The sequence below is a fragment of the Desmodus rotundus genome, chromosome 1 (genome assembly GCF_022682495.2).
Source record: "Desmodus rotundus isolate HL8 chromosome 1, HLdesRot8A.1, whole genome shotgun sequence".
Taxonomy (NCBI): domain Eukaryota; kingdom Metazoa; phylum Chordata; class Mammalia; order Chiroptera; family Phyllostomidae; genus Desmodus; species Desmodus rotundus.
This window is the reverse complement of record NC_071387.1, coordinates 168,350,947-168,375,862: the sequence shown is the minus strand read 5'-3', so window position 1 is coordinate 168,375,862 and position 24,916 is coordinate 168,350,947. Positions and strand designations below refer to the sequence as shown.

At 34.6% G+C, this 24,916-nt stretch overlaps 1 protein-coding gene across 4 annotated transcripts in view; it reads left to right on the top strand.

The window, feature by feature from the left end:
• The window catches only part of TNPO1 (transportin 1), a 93,466-nt gene that overhangs the window by 41,363 nt on the left and 27,187 nt on the right, over nucleotides 1–24,916 (top strand). For all 4 annotated transcript variants that reach the window (XM_053912769.2, XM_053912761.2, XM_024578649.3 and 1 more), the window contains exons 4-11: nucleotides 3,835–3,984; nucleotides 7,195–7,301; nucleotides 9,022–9,155; nucleotides 12,781–12,862; nucleotides 16,142–16,264; nucleotides 18,064–18,182; nucleotides 24,156–24,216; nucleotides 24,631–24,799. In XM_053912769.2, the coding sequence (XP_053768744.1) occupies nucleotides 3,835–3,984; nucleotides 7,195–7,301; nucleotides 9,022–9,155; nucleotides 12,781–12,862; nucleotides 16,142–16,264; nucleotides 18,064–18,182; nucleotides 24,156–24,216; nucleotides 24,631–24,799 (945 nt within the window). The remainder of the gene's footprint in view (nucleotides 1–3,834; nucleotides 3,985–7,194; nucleotides 7,302–9,021; nucleotides 9,156–12,780; nucleotides 12,863–16,141; nucleotides 16,265–18,063; nucleotides 18,183–24,155; nucleotides 24,217–24,630; nucleotides 24,800–24,916) is intronic.

Here is a 24,916-nt window from a genome sequence, read left to right as displayed (position 1 = left end):
ATGTGGAATGAACAGAGACTTGTGTTACTGCCATTCTAAGCATTTAGATGCTTATTAACAAGCATTCAGTTGTTAATTGAGTGTTTTTATAATAAATTTCCTGATTCTTGCAAATGAAAAGAGTGTTGCAAAGTCTGCTTTGGGGTTTAGCTTCAATCCTTGTATAAGAATATCATAGAGATTTATTCCTTTTAACGTACAGAATGTATGCAGGATTTGCTAATTGACTGAATGTATGTGTGATCAAAGAGAAGAATTGAAAGTTCATATAACCAAGATGAAAAAATGAAAAATCACTTACAATCCTATCACTCAGAGACAGTAATTGTTAATCTCATATTCTACCCTTTCTACCCTGTTTTATATGGCTGTACACTTTTAAAATTTAACAATGAAATGGGAACGTTTTATTCATAGACAGTGATAACTTTTTAAAAACTTAAAACATTATACATTAAACTTTTTCATTATTGTACAAGTTTTAAACTTAAATTACTTCTATGACAGTTTAAGGCCTGAAAACTTGCATGATTTTTAAATGACAGTCATTTGATTTTTTTTTTTTTTTTTTTTTCTAATACACCTCTTTGGCAGGCAGTATGTAGGCTCGGGCAGTGAGCAAGGATCTCTGCCCTCATGGAGCTTACATTGTAGTGAGAGGTGCTCATAGAGTTCTTTTGAGTTTTGAGTATTTCTTTTTTGGAACATTGTCAGATATAGAAGGCGCTCAAATATTTATTGAGCAACTGACTGGCCTATAAATAAGTATTATAATATCCTATTCCGTGATGACCGTTTCAGAAGCCATAGTGTGGTTAGTAAAAACACTGCACTTGGAGGTGAGAAGTAAGTCTCAGACTCAGACAGTCACTTCACCTCTCTTGCTTCAACTCTGAAATGCCTGTGTTAGACTACGGGACCATTTGTAAGGTTTGAGCTCCAAACTCTAGTTGATTAATGGCCTAAATGTGTAGTAAAATCTCACTAATATGGTATTCAGATTTTGATAGCCCATGCACAGCAGAGTGACTTATTTTGAATTGTTTTCACATAATTTTTTAGTTAATTGTAGGGGTTTTAATTGCTGCGAAGGGATGTAATAGAAACTTTAAAACTTTCTAAATCTGCATTTTAAGAAATTAGAAATCCCATCAGCATATCTTTAAGTTCAGCAATTACTATTTCTGGCTTAAGCATACTTATGATACATTGCTTCTTAATACAGAAAGTTTATTTTCCCTACATACTAGAGTAGTTTGCAATTAAATCAGGGCTATTTGGATTTAAAATAACTTACTTAGTAAATTTTTCTAAACTGTAATTGTTGTACTTGAAAATTTTAAGCTTATTTCACCATGTACTCTGATGTCCTCATCCTAAATTCCAAATACTAAGATCGTTAAGATATTATACTCTTTCTTAAAGCTTTCTTGGGGTATAAAGGTACATCAGAAGTATTTGAAAAAGCAGACAAACTTACTCAAATAGCAAGAGAAGTTGGTGTAACTGCCTTCAAAAAGGCAGTTACCTCTTAACTATAAAACCACAAAATTTTGGAAAGGATTTTATTCAGATTTTCCTGACACTGACTAAAATGTATTTCCTCTGTTCATTAGTCACTTTCTCAAAGGACATAGTAGGAGCTTTATGTTTGTATAATTAATTGATGTTTCTTCTTTGTTTACTCACTTACTTCGGACAAGTTAATTATATCTAGTTTTCTACTTAAAAAGTTGTGACCATCATATTAGAGAAGAAACATAAGTAACATCTTAAAATGGAAATACTTACTTAGTAATCTTTACCATTCCTCATGTGTATTTGTTTACACTGAATCATGTAGTAAAATTTTAAACCTGGAGGAGACCTCAGAAATAAGCTCATCTAATTCCCTCACTTTACAGATGAGCAAATTAAGGCCCAGTGAAGTCAAATCTTACTTTTTTTACAAAAAGGAAGTGGTGCCCTGGCTGGTGTGGGTTGGTTGGTTGGAGTATCATCCCAACACCAAAAGGTTGCGGGTTTGATTCCTGGTCCTGGCACATACCCAGGTTGCAAATTTGATCCCTGGTTGGAGTGTGTGTAGGGGAGGCAGCCAGTTGATGTTTCTGTCTCACATCAATGCTTCTCTCTCTCATCGTTGGGTGAGGATTTAAAAAAAAAAAGGTACGGGGGAGTGATTACTTCATGGCTCCTTTACATAGATTTTAGAGAGGGTATTTTTAATTTTAATTAAAATGAATATGTTAATTAAAATATTTTAAGATAATTTTACTTTGTGTCATTGAAACTCCTTGTAACTTTCATTGTGAAAATAATAGTGTATTTCTTGTAAACAAATGTACAGGCCATTTAAAATAAAAATTACGTGACTGAATTAATGGGCTTAACTTAAGGCAAAAAAAAGTTTACTGCTTGAGGAAGTTAAATTTTTGGCTATTAACTTTATTTTATGGCAGTTTTAAACTGAAGAGAAGTTAGAAGTGTTTTTGTTTCATTTTAATCTACTCATTGGAATGGGTTGTAATTGAAACTGGGAAGAAGTTTTTAAACGGTGACAAAACCTCTTTGGCTATTCTTCTGTGATGTCCCGAATGGGGTTTATATGCAAAGAAACTATACGATCTTTTTGCCTCTCCATGTGTCTCACCATTGAAGATTTCGGTGCCAGTCAGACTTTAGGAGCATACTACTAATTAGAACAAGCTTGGGGTATTTTACTTTTTAATAAGGTATGTGAAATAGTAGTGCTGTAATAGCATATTCTGTTTAACGCACCAGCTCTTCGTGTCTTCTAGGCTTTTGAGGAGCGTGAAACTATACAGTGCTTCGAACGTAGTCCCTGGAGCCAGACTCCTGAGGTTGATATTTTGGCTTCCCCTCTCAGTAGCCTTGTGGGACTTCAGCAAAGGCCTCAGTTTCTTTATTTGTGCAATGGGAATAATTTTTGTCTCATGAGGTTGTGAGGATTAAATACAAACTACTTGGAAAGCACTTAGCAGTGTTTCGTACCTGATAAACATTCAGAAGATGTTCGCTATTGTTTGTATTCCTGATCGGGATGCCAGTTGGCAATGTATCAGTTATATTCTACATGTATCGAATTGCTTCTTGAGAATTTGTTCATACCATCTATGGATTAAATTTTTCTGAAGTAAATACTGTTTTTAAACTTGGGAAATTAAACTTGTTTTACCCTTTTTAAAAAATTTTTTTTAGCTCAGAGGCAAGTGAAAAACATATAAATGAACAGCAATTATTTGTATTTGAAGGTGATCCCATATATTCTTTGTTCACTTAATTTTTTAATGGGATATTATTAGTGACTAATACTTTCAGGTCCTTAATTTGATGTTTATATCAGGTTTCAATAAAGTTTGAGTACAGTAGCCATATATAAACTAAATTAACTCTTGAACTGAATCAGTGGTTCTCAACCCAGTGCAATTAATTCCTCTCCCTTACCCCTCCTCCATTTCCCCCAGAATTTGACATTACATGGAAACGTTTTGGGTTGTCACGTATTGGAGAGATGATGCTGGCATCAATGGCCAGTGATACTGCTAACCACCTCACAGTGCACAGGACAGCACCTCCACCACAAAGAATTATCTGGCGCAAAATGTCCATAGTGCCAAGATTAAGAAACCCTGAACTATAAATCATGGGCCTAATCTTTTGAAATCATTTGTGATACTTTTTTCCTGGTTATAGCAAAATTACTGGAATGTTAGAATCAATTTTTGAATATAAGTATTGTTAAAGTTACTGTTCATGGTACATTTTAAAATGAAAACTACTTTAAAACTCACTACTATTGTTATTTTTCTACAGATGAACCCACAAGGTCATTGAGTGGCCTCATTTTGAAGAATAATGTTAAAGCACATTTTCAGAACTTCCCAAATGGTGTAACAGACTTCATTAAAAGTGAATGTTTAAACAATATTGGTGACTCCTCTCCTTTGATTAGAGCCACTGTAGGTAAGTTGTAGTTTTATAATTTTATTTCTCTCATTTGTTACTGGGTTGATTTTTGATACGGATTTTTCTCATCCATTTCAAGTTGAATTGTGATGGGGTGACTTTTTTTATTGCTGCTCTTAAATGCTTTTGATACAATGTTTATAATTACAATAAAAGCTCTCACTGGATAAGACAAGGATCTCACTGGATAAGAGACCCTGGTAGTTGCTTAGTCAAAGTTGGTTAAAATGGGGCATTACGAAATGATATTAATTGAGGACCACTCCCTTTTCTTTGAGTTCCTTATTACCACCTGTCTTCCTGTGTAATACATGGGGTGTAACTTTCAGTTTCGCTTTCTTTTACATGGAAAGAAAAATTTCTTGGTAAAACAACTGGAATACAGGACCTTAGATTTTGACTATTTTTCCCTTATTAACATTTGACTTGTCTACATCTAATTATAGCAGATCCTCAATAATGTTTCATTCACTGTTGTTTTGTTATAACATTGATGAGATGCCATAGGAGCCCACTTGTTTATGTAATTAGCCTGGGGTAAAATTGGTTTTGTTACATTATTTCACTTAAAATCACATAACCTGTCAATGACATTAAGGAGTTAATACACAGCAGTTTTGAACCTTCAGAATGTTCAACTTGTTTCAGGGAAAGAATGATTTTAATGATAATAACTGGTATGAATAGGTTTGGAAGCAAACACAGCTAACTCGGTAAGCACAGACATCCCCTGGTGGAAGTAGAAGTAGGCAGGTGTGCTGTAGCATGGCCTACTAATGGGCAGCATTCAGTATGCCATGGGGCTTAAGCAGTTAATTTTACAAGGATCTCGAATTTCTGTTAGTCTGGCAGGTTGGCTAAATGAAATTCAGTTAACTTTCAAAAGGAGTCAATCATTTTCATTAAAAGTTCTGTACCTTTTTATATTTTGTCTTGTGGTGGGTTTGAAAAGTACCCACTTAATCTCTTAAAAAGCAGAGGTTCTGTGACTCCCCTCTGAATATTTGTGTATTAAATACTGCCATAATAAACACTGCTTTTAAATGGGATGGGTAGAGGGTATTTGTAATTTTAGAAAAGGGGCTCCATAAGTTTTAGACCTATCACGCACCCTCCTAATGCTCTGCCAACTCTTGACACTGGTAAAAAGTAATTGTATGCTAGTCTTTTTTTAAATGTTTTAATCTTAACAGTACATTTAGAGAATTTTGCCAAGAAAGGACTGTGTAGTAATTTATCAGATGAATGTAAAATTGTTTCTCCTGTTAAAGAATATATGGTTGGTTTGTAATTTTATTATTTCAGTGAACAACATCCTTTTATGTGTTATTACACTTGTGGAAAATTTTCTGTAGAATTCATAGAAGTGGCATTACTGGGTCGAAGTGTGTTGTTTAAACATTTAAAATTTTAATGGGTATTGTCAAGTACACCAGTCTTCAATCCCATCTTTTTTGTACACAGAAAATCACAATTGTTTACTTTTTGCAACTGTTAGGCATTAGAGGACTTTTCAGGAGTGGATGAGATTATATGGAGCCAGATGAATTTGAATTAGTCTGTTAACATTCTTTAATGCTCTCCCAGCAGAAGTAATGGATGTCAGCGGTCTATTAGTACCAGGGTGTTATTATGTTTATTTCTTTTTATCATTGCTCCTATTAAGACAGAGGTCCCCAACCTTTTTGGCACCACCGACTGGTTTTGTGGAAGAGAGTGAGGAGCAGGGTGGGGGCAGCCAGGAGGCGGATCTCAAGCAAGCTTTGCATCTTGGCCCATTCCTAACAGGCCGCAGACCACTGGACCGCTGTTGGTTCACAGCCCATGGGTTGGGGACCCCTGTTTTAAATCATGCTTGGTTTCCTTTAGGCAGATTCAGAGCTTTCTCTTTCCCTTAATTCTTTTATATTTTAACTTTGAGAAAGAATAATTAGCCAGAGGAACAGATCTATTATTAGTCTTGTTGCTTTTTTATCTTACTAAAAGTCTATTTTATTGTAAGAGTGCTATCTTAAAAATGCTAGCCATACTATAACCTTAACCATATAATTTATTTTTTTTAGCAAAGAGTAAATATTGGCCAACAACTTGACATTTTTTAACTCTACCGTTGGGAACAACCTTCTCAAGATTAGCAGTGGAAAATTCAAAGAGAATTTATACTCACAAACAGTAGAATTTGCTATTTAATAATAATCATTAAGAATTTACTATATACCAAGCATTTTGTGTGCATATCTCACTAAATTCTCAAAATAACGAAGAAAGCACTTTTTAAAAATTTTACAGATTAATATTTCTCAGCTTTGAGTACATATAATATGCCTAATCAGATTGTATACTCGTAATGATACTAAAAGATCTGTGATTGCCAAGTATCTTACTTTATGTTACTAATACTAAATACTAAGGCAGAGAAAAAAATTAACACAAAGTTTTTGTGTTATTACTCCATTTGTGTTAACACAAATTTTGTTTTACATATTTCTATAACTATTACAAGTAAGCTGCACTACACAGTTGAAATAATCCAGAGTGGCATAGTAATCAGTCAGCATGTGCCACTCTGTTCTCCAAGATCACCTTGCCAGTGATTCGTCCTTGATCCAGTAAGTGGGACACTTTGTAGGAGTGTGTCCACACTAGAGGGATCGTTGCAAACAGAGTATATAGGATTGTTCTCCATTAATGGTTTATCTACTTTCCATCCCCATGCTTAGGTGCTCCCGTGGCTGTGATCCTAGGTTAAGTCAGGGAGCTGTTCTTAGCTTCTTGATGTATTTTTATTTGAACCTGACAGATTCGTGCTCATCACTCAACGATAAATGATACTAATATTTTCATGTATTTTCTAATATTTTGTATATAATTTCTACAAAATAGTGATTTTAATTAGAATTGTGCTTGGTATATTCTTGAAAAAGGGCAAGGTGTAGTCTTCTGTACAGATGATTGTTAAAAATAAAAAAAGGTGATGAAGTATTAAAAAATGATTAAATACAGACACGATTTATGCCGTGGTTTTTCCACTAACGTGCTGGGTCGACATGGGGGTCCTTGATGAATGTTAATGGTTTGGAAGTCTTAGGCTGATTTGGGACATTTAGGTAAGTGTGTATGGTTTTGCACATGTTTGTGTGCACTTGCTCACATGGCAGTATCTAACATAATGCATTCAGATCTCCTAAAGGTGTGTTTTCTTTCCAGGCATTTTGATTACAACCATAGCCTCCAAAGGAGAATTGCAGAATTGGCCTGACCTCCTACCAAAACTCTGTAGCTTATTGGATTCTGAAGATTACAACACTTGTGAGGTAAACATACTTGCTGTGTTATATAATTTTTCTTGCCATATTGTGTATTAATAATCTTTGAAAGTTTTTCTTTGACAATAATTCAAAACTTGAAAGCCTAAAGTTACCTTTTTGTTTTAAATTAGTGATGATTTGCCTTGCAGTTTTCAGAAGACTTAAGGTTTAAAACCTCTCTACTATATTTTCTATAAGGAAATATCCTCTGTTTTTGTATTTGAACACTTTCCTTGGCTGTGGTATATATGTAATAAACAGTTGTCAAGCTTGGTTGATACGCTGATTTTTGAAGATAGACTTAAAATTTACCAAATTCCCAGACCATGAGTATTTGTTCAGCTTCTCTAAATTGTTTTTGTGCCTCTAACTGTATGACATGTCTAGTTTAGTATTAATCCTGCCTTAATTGTAATCTCTTATTGTTTGCCAGTGATCAAATCAGTAGCAATCTTTCTGTTTGGGGAAGTGAAGGAATCTGTATTTCTTCCACAATTTCTCACTGTTGATGAATACTTTTAAGAATCTCATTCATTATCTGGGCTTCCAGTTTGGGTAGAAATCTGTTTTAAATTGAAACCCTTTTAGGTATTTTGCATAAAGCAGTGACCCCACTTCCTCTCAAAAAAGAGAGAGGCTTGGCAGCAGGGTGGGCACAGGAGTAACCTAACATTAAGAAATCGGTGGTCTTCTGATACAGCAGTTTATTGCTCAGCCCTGACTTAGGGAAGGGGAGACTAGGGAGAAGGACAGCAGAGGAATGTTTAGAAAAGACTAAGAGAAAAAAAACAAACTTGCATTCTTATATATATATGTGTGTGTGTGTTTTCCTGTAATGCCATAGAAATACACTCATAAGATTACAAAAAAACTAAAATAATATTTAGCCGTCAGGCAACAGTTGATTAAAATTTAAATAGTGCTTTGGTTAATGGTAATAACATATAAAAGGGTATCAAAATTTTAAGCAAGCACTTTCCAAAAAAAAAAAATTTAAACTGCTATAGTCATGAAATTGTGGAGGAACTACAATGTAAGTTATTTAAAGAGACAGTATTTGTAAATTAACTGTACTATGGAGACTAAGTTCCAAGCTGCTGCTCGTGGAATTAAAAGCAGTAAAATATGTAAGTGGATGAGGTAACTAATAGGTTATATATAGTGTACAAGAGCTCTAAACTAGCCCATTGGTGTAAAAATGGCTATAGAGAAATGGTGGCCAATTTGAATGGCCTGCCATGTTAACAGACTTTTGTCACCATTACCCAATGAATAGTTTACATACAAATAATATTTTAACAAGATTAAGACCTGTTTATCTGCTTCAAAAAGTGAAGTGGTACAGTGGTTAAATTTATATGTAAGTATAGAGTTTTACAAACTGATACTATTTAAAAGAGAAAAATTAATGTTGACTTAAATATGGCAAGAATATTTCAGGAGGAGTTAGGTTTTTGAATTAGATATTACAGTCCCTGCCAACCAGAATATCTTCTCACTCTAAGTTATTTAATGCTAAAAATAAAATGTATCACTATTTTAAACTGAGATTTTAGATAACCAGTGGCATAATAATTTGTCTTATAATTGATTAAATTTATAGATTTCATGAGGAAGCATTTTATGTGGGCTGAGAACATTAATTCATACATATTAGTCAGTGTTCTTCAGTCTGCTTTTAAAATGGCTTTATTTTTAATTCTAATAATTTAAATGTCGTTTGCAGGGAGCGTTTGGTGCCCTTCAGAAGATATGTGAAGATTCTGCTGAGATTCTAGATAGTGATGTTTTAGATCGCCCTCTCAACATCATGATTCCAAAATTTTTACAGTTCTTCAAGCACAGTAGTCCGAAAATAAGGTATCTGTATAACCAGTGTTAAATTAATTTATAATCTGATGTAAACCTGACCACTTTCTTGTTTTTCGTAATATTTTTGTGACTAGCAAAATACATTAGATATTCCACAAAGGTGAATTTTGATCATTGAGATGGTCCTTTGAAAACAAAGCCCATGAAAGGTCGACCTTTTCTGATGAAATTGTCATTTAGTATGATCTTTACCTTCTGCATGTTTAAGTACATTTGTAATGGTTGACAGTCATGCTTTTAAGGTCCTTTATAAAAGGCTAAAACTCACTGGGGTTTTGGGAGGTTTTTTTGTTTGTTTTGTGTTGTTTTAATTCATGAATCTTGCCAGGTACATGTGCCTTCATTTGCACCTAAAAGTTCCTCCAGTATGACATCTAAATTATTAAGTAATTTTAGGTTAAGGAGCTTACATCTACTTACAAAAAAAACATTTTAATCCCGAAGGAAGAATTTTTGAGTACACTCTGAAATCACATAGTAGGCCTGGTTGGCTAGTCCTGAAGTTAAACTGGTCTATTTGGTTTTTTTTTTTTTCCCTCTAAATCCCTAGTTCCTTGAACACTGCCTAGCATGTAGTTTTTGAAATATCATTAAATTAGCCTTTGATTATTTTGTTATCATGAGTTGTATCTTACTGTAATTATCATGATGCCTCTTATATTGTTGAAGTGTTTGAGGCTTTGTAACTTCACCAACAGTTTTCCAGCCTGCTATACTTTTTCCCCCTCCAGTTATGTGTATTTTTTTAACTTAAACCTTGCTTATTATATCTCTGGAAAAGTCTTATTCTTTCTTCTAATGGTTCTTTCTTCTAATTGTCATTTGATTTTTGTTTTTTTATAGTTGTCAGTGTTTCATGCTTTTATGTAAAATAATTAAATATATTACTATGTAAAGTAGAAATTACGTAGTTTCTACAGGCTTAAGGGATATCCAGCTGAATGAATGTTAGTGTATAGGCTATACCTGTTAAGTTTAGATGCCTATTGGGGTTGACCTCAAGGTTCCACACTGTATTCCAGAGGATTATGGTTTCAACAGAGTGACCAGAGGGTAAATCGGGAATCTCTTTCTTGCTTAAATTCTCTATTTAGTTCTTCTTACTCTTGCACCTTGATTTAATTTTACTTTTCCTCTTAAGCAGTACTTAATCCAGTATTAAACTCACAATGGAAACTTAAGAGATGCTTATTTGTGGTAGTGTTATGCAAATAAACATTTTCAAAATAAAGTTTTTCTCTTCTGGCATAAGTAACTAGATAGAAGTTTTCATGTTCCCTACGTAGTCTTCCCTCTTTTAACATTTCACCTAAGGTGTGAAAGAAAGTGATGATTCGCATATTTCTAAGAAACTTACTTTTCGTGAGCAATTCTCAGCAATTAAAAGAAAAATTCTAGGTAATTGGATCACCATTACTGGATATAAAAATTTCTTTTGTAATTCTAATACATATGTTTAAAACTTAACAGGGTAGAATTCAGCAATACAGAAATGTTTCTATTCGGTGAATGTTCATTTTTGGCCACTTGAGATTCTGTTGAACATACTGTTAAAGTATTTTAATGTATATTTGTGTAAATGACTGTATCTATTAGGTATTTTAACTTTGCACTAAACGTATCTTCCATCTTTTTGTAGTTTTATTCTATATTTCTTTTTAACACCTTATTAGCGCAGTTTAACTAGCATTTACTATGAGTGGTTTTCCCTCTGGCAATAACTGTTGAACTTTGAGAAGGTTAGAACGAGGCAAACACAGTTTTATTCATCACATGACTAAGCAATTTAAAAATCAGAGCCACTTTATTTTTTTAATCATACTAGAGGTACACAAATTGGGTTTTATTTCTTAGCTTATGACATATTCTTATCATTTCCCACTTCCATTCAGTCTTTAGTTATTTATTAGTTATTTTTAATAATCACTTAAATCCACCACCCATAATAAAAACAAAAACCTTGAAAACTACCTAATCCCAACTTTATCCTTTTCTTGGAATTTTTAAAAAATTTATAGATCTTTGTTTTTAACTTTATAAAAAGTTCTGTACTGAATTTAAGTTTTGACTTCTTAAATTCATTATGTTGCTAAGATTCATCCATATTGTGTCACTCTAGGTCATTTGTTTTGGACATATATTATTCCTTTGCATGACAATTACACAATTTATTCATATATCTCTCCCGCCACCGCCACCCCCCACCAGTGGCCTTTAGGTGGCTTCCAGGTTTTTGTTGTTGTGGGTAGTACTCCTGAAAACATTTTATGCTTGTCTCCTTTTGTCTGTTTGCAAGATTTTCTCTTAAGACAAAATCTTGAAAAGGAATTTCTAAGATAACGAGGCATGTCAGTGAATAACTCAAAGAAATAACACCAAACTTTTTAAAAATGATTGCATCTATTATACTCTTTATTAATAAAACAAGAGATTTCCTGGGTACACATATTCAACATTTAGTACTGTCACACATTTTAATTTTTGCCAATAAAATAGATAAGTGTTATTTCATTATGGTCTTGATGGTTTACTGCTGTCATTAATCACATCGAACATCTTGTCATGTTGGTTAGGTGTACATGGTCACTTTCTCTTCTGTTTTTCATCTTTTTTTCTATTGGGTTACTAGAAGAAGCTCGCAGGATAGATAATTTTTTTTTAAGATTTTATTTATTTATTTTTAGAGAAGGGAGGGAGAAAGAGGGAGAGAATCATCGACATGTGGTTGCTGGTTGCCTCTGGTGTGCCCCATACTGAGGACCTGGCCTGCATCCCAGGCATGTGCCCTGACTGGGAATCGAACCGGCGACCCTTTGATTCGCAGGCCGGTACTCAATCCACTGAGCCACACCGGCCAGAACAGGATAGATAATTGATAAATGATATAATTTCATGATAAATACTGTGGAAAATAAGAATAAGGGGTTAGAGATTCAGAAGTATTTTGTATAGAAGGTTTTCTGTAAAGGTAGCATTCATGCATACCCTGAACAAAGCAAAGTAGTGTTTACAAAATCAAGGTGAAGATCAGGGAACAGCAAGGAGAAAGGCACTGGAGTTAGAAGCAGGCCATTTAGAATGACAGAAGAAAAAAATTTTGTAGCATAGTAGGAAATGAAGTTAGGGAGTAGCCATGTCACAGAGTGATGTCTAGGCCAGTAGTCAGCAAATTGACCCATGCGGCCAAATGCAGCCATGGCTGGGACCTGTGAGCTAAGAATGATTTTTAGTGCCATTAAGTAGTGCCAGGAAGAATTGCTGTGGAATTGAATGGGGTATGTGAGAACACAGACTGTAGACTACTCCCTGTTTTTAGCTTCAAAAGGAATGCATACTCTTCTAAGTCTGTAAGTAAATAAGTTCCCATTATGCCCCATCCAACCTCCATTCTACTATTAAAAATGTGCACGTGTCCTTTCAGACACCTTTCACTTTCATAGAAGCAATAATAGATTGCTCTGCAACCTGCGCTTTTCACTTAATGTATTACTCATATCCTTTCTGTGTTATTACATAGAGAAATCTGACTCGTTCTTTGGGGGGAGAGGGGGCGCGTATGACTGTACGTAGGCCATGATATTTTTATGGAGGAATGTCTAAATTTTGCTTCCAGATCCCATGCTGTTGCATGTGTCAATCAGTTTATCATCAGTAGGACTCAAGCTCTGATGATGCACATTGACTCGTTTATTGAGGTAAGATTTGTCACCCTTCCCCTTTGTTTTTGAGAGGGTTAGAAAATGTCCATTGCATGTAGGTTTAGAACTACTTATTTTTCCACTTGTATCATGATAATAAACATTGATCGTGGTGTGTAATATCTTCAGTATAAAAATTTCTTCCTCAATATACTGTTCAAATGCATGTGGAAGGGAAATCTCCCATTATTTACAATATTTGAAACATTGTTGAGGTTGAATAAACTAGATAAAGAATCTGAAGGCAGAGACTAAAAGGAATACAGTGAGTCTTCATTTTACGTTATCAATATGTTCTGTGACTTTAAATAAAACAAAATATAATGAAACCAGTTTCACCATAGCCTAATTGATACACACAAGAGTCAAATTCCTACCACATCTAATCGATGTGATAATGACATGACGTTATTTGAGGATCACCTGTACTTCTGGTTTTCTTTTGGTTTCCATTTATGAAATTAAAAGTGTCGGGAAAAAATTGGCTCTTAAATTTTAAGCAAGCATTTCTAACAACACTTAACTTTTTGATAAAAGCAGAAAGATAAGAGCATAATTTTTTGGTTGTGAACCCTAAGCAATAGAACTCCTTTTCAGAACTTTCTCTACTTGATAACAACAATTATGAAAGAATTAAGTTCCTTAACCATTCAATTTGTATTTTCATCCAGTAAAATTAATGAAATAGTCTATTTCTTTTCAGCTGTTCTTATATATTTTTGTTTTATTTTATTTTGGAGAGACAGGAAGGGAGGGAGAAAAAGGGAGAGACATTCACCAGTTGCTTCTCACACACCCCCAACCCGAGACTTGGCCCACATCCTAGGCTTGTGCCCCAAGTGGGAATCAACAACCCACAATCCCTTGGTTTCCAGGCCAATGCCCAACCAACTGAGCCATGCCGGCCAGGGCTCAGTTCTTTAAAAAAAATCCTTCAGAGGCCATATTTCTGTTGAAAAATTATAAGAGGAGGTGGAAATCATGTATTTTGGGGTTTTCTTCCTCATTTGCTGAGTACCTAACTATAAATCAGGCACTGTGCTTGGTGCTAGGGGTATATAAATAAATTTTATGCCTCAAGGTGTTTTCACTGTAGTTTGATATAGAGGGTAGTGGGAAATATTAGATGTCCAGAGTAAGACGCCTGGGTTCAAATCTCAGCTCCACAGCTTAGTAGCTGTTAACCTTGGGCACATTAATGAATCGATGTTTTCTGTTTCATCCTCTGTAAAATGAGGCTAATCATAGACATACCTTGTTGGATCATTATACATTTGCTATAAATAAATTGGAGCAGTGCCTGCCACAGAGTAAGCACTCTACATGTTAACTATTGTTACAACTGCTTTTAGAAGTTGTAATTAAAATAGTATTTCCTCTTTTTATTCAGCACCTTAAGGGAACTATGATGGACATACCAGCATCTAATACAGAAATGTAATATAAAATAAAAGAAACTAAATTCTCTGTAAAAATGAAAATTATCTAAGACCATACTCCACAAGTAGAGCAAGAACATGTCCCAGCATTTTAAAATATTTTCTATTAGTGTTATATGCCATGCTAACATTTCTCTGCCACTTGCTAGCTGTATAAGCGTTTTCTATCCTATAAAGAACAGTAACCTCCAGAGGAGATGCCTGACACATAGTAGGCCCTCAATAACTATTTGCTGCATGAATAAATAAACAAATTGTTTTCTTCAGTTATCAGTGTTTTCATCAGGAGCTGATGTGTGCTAAGTTTGACATTATTGGTGAAAGTGTATTAGTTTCTGTTATACAACTATAACCTACCTTGGCAAAGCTGGGTATTCCTATTAAAAGACAACATCAAATTTAATAAAATAAGTGTATCATAAAGCAGCACCTGATGGGTAAATAGTATTCTTCTCTGACCTTGTAAAATATGTCTGATTAAAAAAGGAACTACAGAGTTTTGAAAGCATTCGGGTCTTGGGGAAATCAAATATTTTTAAATGCTAGAAACAGAGCCCTGGCCAGGTAGCTGATTCGGTTTGCAGGACCTGTTAGGAACTGGGCTGCACAGCAGGAGGTGGGCTTGAATGCAATTCACTTAAATCATCCCAAATCCATCCCTCCCACCCCTCCCTGGTCCGTGGGAAAATTGTCTTCCACAAAACCGGTCCCTGGTGCCAAAATGGTTGGTGGCCACTGGGTTAGAGCATCGTCCAATATGCCCAAGTTGTGGGTTTGATCCCCAGTCAGGGCACGTGTGAGAATCAACCAGTGAATGCGTACATAAGTGGAACAACAAAAATCAGTGTTTCTCTCTAAAATCAATAAAATGCTAGAAACAGTAGTTCACGTACTGTCATATTTGATATTTGAACTTCTCCATTTTCTTACCACTTTCTTGTAATAAGATTTTAGGTTCATCTATTTGGAGGTGTTTTTGTGATTTCCAGGGAAAAGACAGTGAGAGGCACATTGGATTTTTTTTTTTTTTCATGTTTTTACTGCTTTTAATGTACGTGTGTTTTCGTACTTAAAGTAGAATTTCCGGAGTGAGATGGGGAGGTTTATTCTTCCTTCTCACATCCCCACTTGCAACCTGTATAGGAGACAACTTGTTCTGCTAGTGGAGGCTTGTTAAAATGAATGTGGATTTACTCATGATTCCATGAAAATCAAATTCACATTCTCCCCACTGCCTAGCCAGTTACTTCAGACAGTATTTTTTAACCTTGTAGAGAAACTTGTTAAGAACGGTATGAGATTGATTGCTTTTATTTTTTCAGGAGTTGACCTGGTGAACAGTGGCAGTTTAGGGTTAATTTTTAAAAACTTAGTATATATAATTACCCAATTATTGATGCTTTGATAGAACTTGCACCTGTTACCTCCTTAAGAATCCGAGTTGGTAGGACTAATCTCTTGATAGACAGTAATTTTGAAGGGTAAATCAGATTTTATTTTAATGATTACCTCTATTTCTAGATCAGCTGGATGAGTGCCCCTATGTCCTAATGACATGGTTTTATTCTCATAAAAATTACCTCAGAACACAACCAGTCATACTCCATCAGAAAGAATGGTTTTTAGATCATTTACCAAAATCATAATTTGTGGCAATTATCATTCTATGTTTGTCTTATTTTATAACCTAATATTGTAGGGCAATTAATTTAGTCTCTATTTGTACTTCATCTTAGCATTTTTAAATGTTAGCAACTTGTAGATTACTGATCCTTACTTACAAACTTTTCTAATATATTAGATATTTAATTAGGAAAAAATGTTTCTTGTGCAATAGAATCTCTTTGCGTTGGCTGGGGATGAAGAACCAGAGGTACGGAAAAATGTGTGCCGGGCACTTGTGATGTTGCTTGAAGTTCGAATGGATCGCCTGCTTCCTCACATGCATAATATAGTTGAGGTAATTTAAAGGCTCACTCATCATCTTTCCCTCAAGAAAAATCTTAGGTACACAATGTGTAATGTGAGACCACTGTTTTCTAGTGTTGTTTAACTCATCTGTGGGGACTACAAAAGTAGTTATGATTGTCTTAAAAGGATGAATTCTCTTTACAGTTACTTTTCTGTCATGAGATTGAAGATATTTTAAGATGGATTGCTTTTACTAAGATGTTTTAAAGAGAAAAAATTATTTAAAGTACCGTATTTTCGAACTGTAAGATGCACCCCCCAATTTGGGAGGAAAGGGGGTGTGTCTTATAGTCCAAATGTAGCTTACCTGGCTGGGGGTGGCAAGTGGCAGAACAGGTTTTTGTTTTGTTTTGGGTTTTTTGGTGGGTTTTTTGTTTTGTTTTGGGGTTGTGTTTGTTTTTTTGTTTTTTTGGGGTTTTTTTTTACCTATTTTCCTCCTCTAAAACCTCGGTACATCTTATGGTCCAGTGCCTCTTATAGTTGGAAAAATACGGTAGTAGATAGCTATTAACCACGATAACTAAGAAATATTTAGATTATTTGTGTTTACTGGTATGAGTTAGGATAAATGATCAATAAACTGGTAGAATAACAAGATGTAACTATTACTAAACAAAATAATTTGCAAGTGGATTAAGTAGTGTGTATCTAGTTCCTTCCTTTCACTTCCAGAGGTCCATTTGGTATGGAGAGGGAATAACTCCTTTTCTAAAACATTAGAAAAAATCTTTGTAAAGATAAGGATATGTAGCAGTATAATATGGAGATAAATGACAGTTTCTCTAAGGAGCCTATTCTCTCCATGAAGTGTTTAGAAGAACCAAGTGGAATTGGTTGAAAGTTTAACTATAGAGTTTGTAGTTACCCGGACAGTTAACGACATTTTATCATTTGCTAAAGCCGTGTCACAGCTGGGGAGCCTAATTTATGATGCTACAGTTCTTTCTTCAGCAGTATTCAGCGCAGGTGTAGGATATGGTGTGGAATGTAATAGGGGTTGGCGTGCCACACTTGTGTTGCCACATTTTGCCGTGTGAGGTGTTTCAGTGGAGGTATATGAAAAATTTATCACTTAACTCCAACTCAAAGTCCCAGCTACTCTGGGAAATCATTTGCGACTTTAGGTTTATTTTGTTTTTGCACATAAGGGTTTTTTAAAGCGGGTTAGACAGTGTGCCCTTGGATAGATGTAGGGTCAGATGCCTCTTCCAACTAAGTGAATTTGGCTTACTATGTTCAGAGAAAATGATAAACCTATTTTGTTGAAAACTGCAAATTATAATTGCACTGAGAAATGTCACTACTTTCCAAATTAAAAAAAAAATAACTTGTAATTGTATTATATGTATACATCCTTAAATATGTGAAGTATGTACTTGCAAGAGACAGCTTGAGTACTTATGTTATAAAAAGATTTCATTTTAAGAACAGTTTAGTGAAGTTTTTTGATTTTGCTGATTTTACAAAGACTTAAAGTTTGATTATTAATACTCACCTTTTTAAAAATCTCAGTAGTTTCATAGAACAAAATACATCCACACAGAAGCACCTAAACTATACACGCATTGCACACTTTATTAGGCAATATTCTAAAGCCTCCATTCTTAAATTTGGCTGCATTTTAGAATTAACTGGGAAGCTTTTGTTGTTGTTAATTTAAACCCTAGGTTGAAAATTAATACAAAGTGCAAGGCCATAACAAAGGACTATTAACCTGCTGAAATAGTATGAGGTTTATTTTAATTGTATGATTTTAACTGACTAACATTAAGACTCCTTTGTCTACAGTACATGCTGCAGAGGACCCAAGATCAAGATGAAAACGTTGCTCTAGAAGCCTGTGAATTTTGGCTCACTTTGGCAGAGCAACCAATATGCAAAGATGTGCTTGTAAGGCACCTTCCTAAGTAAGTGTTGCTTCTTATGAATGCTTCCTTGTTCTTCAATTTAACAGATTCCTCATTTTTATATTTTTAGGTTGCTTTCTTCTACCATCAGGGAGTTAAGTTCTAAAGAAGTCCAACTTAATTTTATTGTTGGTATAAGTAAAGAGGTTTCCAAGAAGCAACTACATTTTCTTAAGTTACATGAGCATGGTTTATTCTAAATCATGCTTGCTTTGGATAACTTCTGGCACCGTTATCTTTTTTTATAATCCTTGTAATTTGATCACGGACTCTGGTGTGGTTTTTTCCCCACAAAGAAGATGATTTCTCACTGGCTGTGATGCTGTAGAATTGGTTAACCTATTAAGGCTATTCAACCCAGTGAATGCTGTTTAATTATTTAAAAATATTTTTTCAGTTTTAGCGATAAAATTGACATAAATATTGTTAGTTTTCAATTTACAATGTAATGATTTAACATACATTAAGATCAGTTACTTGAAAGTAATGCTTGTTAACTTTTGAAAAGTGATACAGGCTCATGGAAGCAAATTAAAATGCAAAAAAGTTAAAATCGCTCAGAATTTCACCACAACAGTGATTACGGTTAATATTTTTGGTGTGTTGTTAACCATATACTAAATACTATATGTCCAGTGTTTCAGGAAGAATTAAATTTGATCGTATGTACAACACTCAATGTAGCATCTAGCTATAGTTAGTGCTTAAAATTCTGATTTACTGTTTTGTGGTTTGCTCTTTTCAGTTACTTGAATGTTGTGTACTTTCCTCTTTAAACTTTTGAGTGCTATTGCATCGTAGGGTGCATACCATGTGTATGTGATTGGCTGTTCTTCTGTTGTTGAATATTTAAGTTGTTTGCCCCTTTTTTGAAATCGAATAATCCTGGAGTAAACATCTTTCTTTGCCACCACAAGTGGTTGTTTCTTTCAGGTAGAGTTCCTAGAAATGATTTTTACCAAAGTGAAAGGGCTGAGCATTTCAGGATTCTTCATAACTGTCCCCGTTTGTTCCCTAGTGAAGTTACGCAGTTTTCCACCTTGCCAGCAGTGTTCCATCCGGTCGCAACTTCTACCAGCCGTTGGTTATAGCTTCCCTAATCTTAGCCATCTAAATGAACATAACCACTTATTTTAATACGTTGTAGTATTATCGGAGTTTGGGGGTTTTTTAGGTGTGTACAGTACTTGGTTGTTCTTATTTTCATATAGTTAGTTAACTTCTTTTTCTTTTCCAATAAATTCTTTCCCAACCAAGAAAGCAGCAATTCCGCCTGTTTTATTCTAGTTTGTCTGTAATTTATTTGGAAGTAAAGTATATCATGTACCAAGTAGATTTTGTTTTCTTTAGAAAATCCATATATTACTGTCCCTTTTTCCCCTAACTTATACCACTTTTACAGTATGCTTTTTCTTAACATAGCATTATCTGTTAAGAGTTATATAAACCAGTATTACTTTTTATAAAAACTGAAGCTATTAATATAACATTGGGAGATAATCATAATATACAGTACAGTTACACCTAGGTGCTCTGTCATTATACTAATAAAACCTAAAGATTTTTAAAGCAAACAGGGCTCTAAAAAATCAGCACTTCAAACATTAAACAACTCAGCCAATCATAACTGGGTTTGACTTACAAGGCTGCTTTCATTTTTAATTGAAATTATGCATTGTGAGGGTGGAGAACATATATGTCAATCTGATGCTAAGATTAAGAACGTGATAAAAGAATTTGTGTTCCCTCTCTCTGTTAACCAGACTCTCCTTCTTAAGTATGAGCAAAAAATTTTTGGTTTGGAATCAAAATCATATATGTAATGATACATTTTGTATTGATATGAACTCACATAGAAAGCACTAATCTAACAAGGGATGGATGACATAAAATTCTTTTATTTGTTTCTGGACTATGTAGTCTGTTCTGTTTCCTTTTCACCTGTACTGTGTTCTCGATTATTGAACATTTAATAATATATTTTGTTCTCTGGTAAAGCAGATCTTCATTTCTTTTTTGACTTTTCCCACATTTGTTCTTGTACATTAATATCTCTTGAGGCTAAAACATTTAACTCAATGCCCAACACATATTTAAGTAAACATTCATTGCTGGTATTAACATAATTGCTTTTCTGTGATATTGTATTAAAAAATATTTTTTTGTTTTCAAGGGCTACTTGAAGCCTCAGGAGAAAGCATCTTAACAATAGACCTGTTCAAAAATCATGGACTGCCTTGCATGATTAGTCGTCAGACACGTCATATTTCACATGGTCACATTGAACTCCTGTGCCTCACTCTCCAACCTCATTTTTTTTTACTTGCTCAGCTTTAACAGTCCCTTATTTTCTGCACATCTTTTTATGTATCTAGCACAAAGATCATGATCTACAAATTAATTGTACTGACCGAAAACCCCACCTACCCTGAATCTCCCCTGCTCTGAATTAATTAACCTTTTGTTAAATACTGCTGGAAAAATTACTCTGCCGGGAAGATTGGTGTCTATAGAAATCCATGATCTTCAGACCATTCACACTATCTGCCAATTTTTCTTACTCTAGGTCAACTTTTATTTTCCATTCACCAAAGCAACTACTTTCAAACCTGTGTCACTGTAGTTCTCGTCATTCATTTTGAGCATTCTGCTTTATCGGGAAAATAGATGACCCTTCATCTTGCCCCAAAACTTAGATATATTTTAATGAGTTGTCCTCTTCCTAACCAGTCCTTTTATTTTTGGTCTTGGGTAGCTTTTTTTTTAATCCTCCAAGACCTCATTTCATCAGATAGATACAGTCTCTCTATTAACTTTGTTTTCTCTGTTGTCCTGTTGCCTCTTTCTCAGTAACTTTTTAACTTGCTGACGTTCCTCTTCCATCTTAAAAAGATTCAAAGAATAGATGGAGCTCACTGTCTTTACTTCTTTACCTTACCTCATGTTATGTTAACTCTTCAGTATTTTTACAGTCTGCCATCTGTCCTCCCCATTTTTCTGAATTGTTGACAGAGATCATAAATGATTTAACTATTGGTGATCCAAATGAACCCAGCTCTGCGAAATGTCTGTGGCTTACAAAATATGGTTGTGTGTTATAAATCCTATCTCGGTATGTTGTACATTTATAATGTTAAGTTACTCTTAATCTTTCTATTTTAAATTTAGAAGGACTTTGAACATACATGAAAGTTTGGCTAGTGCACATTTTATAGCTATCCAGGAAATTTTAAATCCCACTGCTTCCATCTTCCTATTAGTATTCCTTTAGTTAATAAGGACTTATAACATTATCTCATTGGTGGTAGAGTTTTACTCAAAATTGTTTTCATACATATTTGAAGTAAGGCTTCAACAAAAACCAAAGACATTATAGAATGAGAGTTGCTTACATGTGGTATAGGGAGAGGAAATTGTAGTCAGACCAAACTGATTTTGAATTCCCACTCTTTTGTTTACTTAAAACTCAGGACCTTGTGGAAATAATGTAACCCTGAGCCTTGGTTTACTTGTAGGTAAAACAGAGATTGTAATACTTTACTCAGTAGTTATAAGGAGGGGTGCTTACTGTTAAGCCCACAGCAGGCACTCATGAGTATGAGGTTCTTTGCCTATTCATACTTTTCCCAAGCCACCCAGAACAGTTAAGGTAGAAATTGGATGCAGAGGACTGTGGACATTGTTAAATAGTTGCAAAGTGTTCTCATTCCTTTTATCCTCAGTGGGCTGTTTTAGGTGTATGTAATGGGTCAATGAGAAAACAGATCATCGAAGCTTAAGAAAACCTGTGAAAGCTTAAAACTGGCATAGCTACAAGAGGAACTGATGTTACTGTTTTGACCTTCACTTACGTGTTTTGATTTTTTTTTTAATTAGACATCATAAATATTCCAGTGTACCTGGAATTCCATGTTTATAGACATCGTGGTTCTGTTTCAGTGACTACCTAATACTTAAGATTGGATATGATACCCTGATTAACTATTTTCTTAGTGAGAATTTAAATTTCCTGACTTCTTATCAAAGGCTATAATAACTTTGTCCATAGAACTTTTCCTTTTTGCACTATTTCTTTTGGCTAAATTCCTTTAGACTTAGTTTTTTCTTTTTTAAACACTCTCATCTCTTCAATTAAAAGGAATACAGATATAAATGAATTTTCTCGATTGAAAATGGCCCTTTGGCTGCCATTAAATAAATTTTCTCAACCTAAGTGAAAAAGGGTTGGTAGTTGTTGTCATAAGCAAACATACAAAGTAGTATACATACAAAGCGTCATCTACATCGCTCCTTACAACACAGACTTTCAAAGAACCAGAGATAGACGCTTTATAGAAGTTCAGTAGTTTTTGAAGAGGTACATGGGTGTGGGTTTGTGGTTTGTGTTTTTTATTTTATATTCTAGAAAGTTTGCCACCACCACTCTGTTTCTGTTGAGGAAATGACATCTGTGACTGTCAGAGTGAGCTAAAATTTAACTGTACAGTAACAATGCACATTTCTTCATGCAGTCTTGTGTTTCCTATACAGGGTGGGGCAAAAGTAGGGTTACAGTTGGGAGTATGTGAAACAGATTTATATTCTTTTGTTACTATTTATTAATTATTTTCCATATGAAAAACTGTAACCCTACTTATGCCCCACCCAGTATATTCAGTTTTCTAACATGCATTAGAATACATAATGCTTGTATTCTAGTGATCTCATATTTGATTTTACAATATGAAAAAAAAAATTGAGGGGAGGACAAGACCTGCGACAGAGAAGGGAGAACCCTTGCAATGAAAATAGATGCATTCTTGCCCAACTTTATAAAAATATGACCCATTTAAGTTTCCAGATATAGACTTCTCAACCCTTCCCATTCACTTTTGGGAAACATCCCTCCTCTGTGGCATTGAGAGGGGAAATCAGTTTGTTTCAGTAGAAACAATTCAGCACAACAGGAAAGTTTAACTTCGGTCCATTTGTTGTTAGCTCAAGGACAGTCTCATTGCAACCCAATACTTAAATTTAAAACTATATTTATTATATTATTCTAAAACTGGCATAGATGTTCTGTTCTCATTTCCTGACTTTCAACTTGAGAATCCACTGTTGGTTTGGTCTCTAAACCCTCAGCATCTCTGCGATTTTCCCTGGCAGTCTCAGCAGTAGCATCTTGGCTAGGCTCCATCTCCTGGGTCATAATGGCAGCGGTCACTTGATCTGAATCTGCTTCTAGAAGCTCAGTTTGTACTTCCATTGGCATAGTATTTTTATCATTATTACTTGGAAAACAAAATATAATAACCTCCCCCCCCCCAAAAAAAAGGAATACAAATACTAAATGCAGGCTTATTGTAACAATGTGATGCCATTTAGAAATAAAAGAAAAGATGAGTTTTGTCCCCTTTTCACCTACTCACTTTCCTCTCCAAAGATACCAGTTTCTTCTATATCCTGCCTAGAGAGTCTATAAGTCTATGGTATAAATAATTACATGGGAAATCTCACCGTTTTAACGTAAATGCAAATGTGCTGTGTGTGCTTTACACCTGGGTTTCTTTGTTGTTAACTTTACTATGATTTAGTTTAACCAAGCCTCCAATGGTGAACATTCGATTTTTCTTTTAATGTTTTTGTTACTGTATCGAGGAACATTGGTCTTTAAAAAGTGGGAATGATTGTTGGTGTATTGGGGATAAATTCTTAGGGAAGAAGTTGCTATATTTTTATTATCTTTATTTCCAAGCACTATTATTATCTCCACTAAGAGCCTATCTGGTGGCTCTCGTGCATGAATTGTGAAAAGACTACAGTATGTGTCAGGAACGCTCGTCGTTTGAGAAGGGCATACAGCACAGGTGTGCTCTGAGACAATATTAGTGGTGGTTGTCATGTTGGTGTTCTGGTATATAAAAGTTTGTTAAGGCTTCTTAATTTTATTGGTCTTTAAATCTTTGTTTCATGAATTTTTTTTGTTTGAAATAGGTTGATTCCTGTGTTAGTGAATGGTATGAAGTACTCAGATATAGATATTATCCTACTTAAGGTAAGAAAACTATTTTCTGGTGAACAGGGAATATTATTTTTATTGACTTAGTAAATTTTTGAATTCAACCAATAGAATATTTATTTAGAAGGGACCCTATATAAATGGGCTCCTGTTTTATTTATATATACATGCTACACAGTTCAAAGATAGAAGCATTAAAATAACTTAAATAGGATCTGAATGGGATTCAGCTACTCCAGGTTGTACTAGCCTGATGGAAGGCAATATAATATGTTTTAAAGTACCTGATAGTTAACAAGGCTTACGTAGTAGTCTATTTTGTCCTTCACAAAGAAAAAGTATACTTCAGAATCCTGTGCATGGCCCCACATGGGTATTCTGATTCTTTTACTCGTGTACACTTAGCCTGTCATGAGTATCATCAAAATTTTCCCTTTTAAAAAAATACAGGGTGATGTTGAAGAAGATGAAACGATTCCTGACAGTGAACAGGATATAAGGCCACGTTTTCATCGGTCAAGGACAGTGGCTCAGCAGCATGATGAAGATGGCATTGAAGAAGAAGATGACGACGACGATGAAATTGATGATGATGATACAATTTCTGACTGGAATCTAAGTAAGTCAGAGAGGGAAAAGACAGTTGCCTGCTTTGATAACCACTTACTGGGAAATAATTTATACCATACAATTCACCCATTAAACAGTACAATTCAGTGGCTTTTAATGTATTCAC